This window comes from Triplophysa dalaica, chromosome 14, assembly GCF_015846415.1.
Source record: "Triplophysa dalaica isolate WHDGS20190420 chromosome 14, ASM1584641v1, whole genome shotgun sequence".
NCBI classification, from domain to species: domain Eukaryota; kingdom Metazoa; phylum Chordata; class Actinopteri; order Cypriniformes; family Nemacheilidae; genus Triplophysa; species Triplophysa dalaica.
In genome coordinates this window covers 597,501-600,000 of record NC_079555.1, presented here as the reverse complement: position 1 = coordinate 600,000, position 2,500 = coordinate 597,501, and the positions used below count along the sequence as shown (strand labels likewise).

Genomic DNA, 2,500 nt, shown 5'->3' with positions numbered 1-2,500 from the left:
TATAATTACAAACATGTAATGTGTTCAAAAGGACGTTCTCTTTTCGCTCTGATATTAACAATCTCACAATAAACAATTGGTTATGTCTGAACGTGTCTTAGAGAAACAGCGACTACAGAAACATGATTCTCTAACAGCATTTTCTGCATTGTTATTAATCACAAGAATAGAAAAACTTTGTTTTTGAATGAAATACCACTTTCTGCCCTTTAGGAATCTGTGAATATAAAGGACTCTCTTTCTCTCTCTCTCAGACGACAGTTCATTGGTTCAGCTTGAATGAACTGTCATTTCTCATTGGCTGAGCTTTCATTCTGTGGGATTCTCCTCCGGTGGGATCGGCTGGAAGACCCTCGGCTGTCTCTGCTGATTGTGCGCTTAAGTGACAGAGCACACAGCGCTAACCAGACTCATGAAAACCCCAATAACTCACCCTACAATATCACAGCTCACTGAACCACACACACAGAGAGAGAAAGAGAGAGAGAGAATATTTCTGAAGACTTCAGCTGAGCTGCACTTAACACAGAAATCCTCATTTGTGTTATGACATTCTGTTTAACATTTTTTAACCATTTTATGGTTTATAGACAGTGCTGATATCTTTTACCAAACTTCCCACCAATATTCTGACATCCTGTGTGTGGTTGCCAAGGTGTTGCTAGGTCAGAAGTGCCTGTGGCCGGTGGCTTGTGTAAACTTTGTGTATATTTCAACCTTAAAGTGTGTGCGTCTAGAATCTCCGTAGGGTGTGCATACATTTAAATAATTGACATTCTTTTTAATTCAATGTACTTTTTAATCAAATATTTTGGTATGTGTGTGAAAAATTGCATCCGCACATTTCATTATCCATTCAAGTCAAACCATAGATGATTTGTTAAACTGGATTTATTGTATTTTAATTTGATCAAATTATATTAGGGTGAAAAGAAACAAAATGGGAGATTTGAGCAAATGTGTTTCTGTGTCTTTATCCCCAGCTCAACAAGCGGCTGTAAAAACACAGATTCCTCTCTTCTGCGGAGCATGAACGTCACATTATGTAAATGATTGTGGTCAGATGTGTGAAGAGGGACAGAGGCTGAGCTCAGTTGACTTTCAGCGGCTCACTGAAGGATGTTTTCAATTAGATTTCAGCTCATTTAATTCACACATTCATTCACCTGCTGTAAGTCCCAGCACTTGTGTTTTCATTGTTCAGCAGCAGAACGTCCTCTGAATCCAGCCACAAAGTTGCTTTAAAGCTATTGACTTGGTTTGAGGAAGCATCTATTCACAAAGTCATTTTACAACTCGCTACAAAAACATTCGTAATTTTTTTAAGAATTCATTGTCAGTTTAACACACAAAAAAAAATGTAATCAATTGTAAAGTAAAGTATTATGTGAAGTGAAGACTTGGCAGCAATTGAGGAAATATTTGAGGGTTCACGTTTCAAATTGATCTAATATTTAATTGGTTTGTTTATAAACTTGTTCATTAGCCAAAATCAATTATTGTAACACGCTGAAAGTCCTGCTCAACATGTTGTCTGGTTCAGATGCACTCCTGATGTCAGACATGTTTCTTTTGTTTTACAGAAAGAGTAACGGTATGAACAATTCTTCTGGTGGTTATTAAATGAGATTATTCATCTGGGATCTGATGCTACTGTGACTTTAAGAACTGCTCTCTCTCTCTCTCTCTCTCTCTCTCAGATCCCCCTCCTGCATTTACGAGGCAGCGCGGGGTGCCAGCAGAGATACATAGCGATCGCAGCCCTCACCATCCCTGCCAGCACTTGGATGAAGAGGAGACATGTAGAGACGCAGTGATGGAGATGATGAAGATGCTCTCCAGTGAACACATCTGCACAGCCAGAGAACAGATGAGACAACCGCATCTGGACCCTAACATGTGAACGTGTTGCTTTTGTCTCTAAAAGTTGGACCTACAGAAGAAAAAGTTGAAGATTTGCCGGGCGGTCGAGAGAGCGGAGAAACTTGTGCTTCACAACACATGAGAAGGTAACTTACACCCTTTGTAAATTGAAAAGAGATTTTTTTATCGTCAAATGGTTTTATTTTCTTCTCTGTGCTTATGAAACTCTGGTTCCACAGACTCTGTTTTCAGGTTTGTTCTTTCTGGGCAGCCGTTCGCCCGTAGGACAGGACTGAGACCGATGGAATGGTTTGTAATTTGAGGGTTTCAAATGAAGGACTGATTGACTGTGGGCACGTTTAGCGTTTCAAACTCGGTCATGGAGCCGAGCGTGGATGGTGACGCCCGTCTGTGTGTTCCGGGTCAGACTGCACACGCTCAGAGCTCCTCCACCTCTCCAACACCCCGTGAGCTCAAGCGAGGACATGCCGTGGGTTTCAAGAAAGTGTGTCGGATCGAAGAGGAAAGTTTGTGCCCATTTCCCGGACTGCCGGCAGGCGTGCTGGAAATGAAGGTGAAAGAGGGCAGCAAAATTCGGAACCTCATGGGTTTCGCTATGGCACGCATGCAGGACGAC

At 41.6% G+C, this 2,500-nt stretch overlaps 1 protein-coding gene across 1 annotated transcript in view; it reads left to right on the top strand.

The window, feature by feature from the left end:
* The window catches only part of rpp25b (ribonuclease P and MRP subunit p25, b), a 16,835-nt gene that overhangs the window by 13,152 nt on the left and 1,183 nt on the right, over nt 1-2,500 (top strand). The window contains exons 3-4 of the mRNA XM_056766493.1: nt 1,701-2,009; nt 2,103-2,500. The exon at nt 2,103-2,500 is cut by the window's right edge and continues 1,183 nt beyond it. Of these exons, the coding sequence (XP_056622471.1) occupies nt 2,243-2,500 (258 nt within the window). The 5' untranslated portion in view covers nt 1,701-2,009; nt 2,103-2,242. The remainder of the gene's footprint in view (nt 1-1,700; nt 2,010-2,102) is intronic.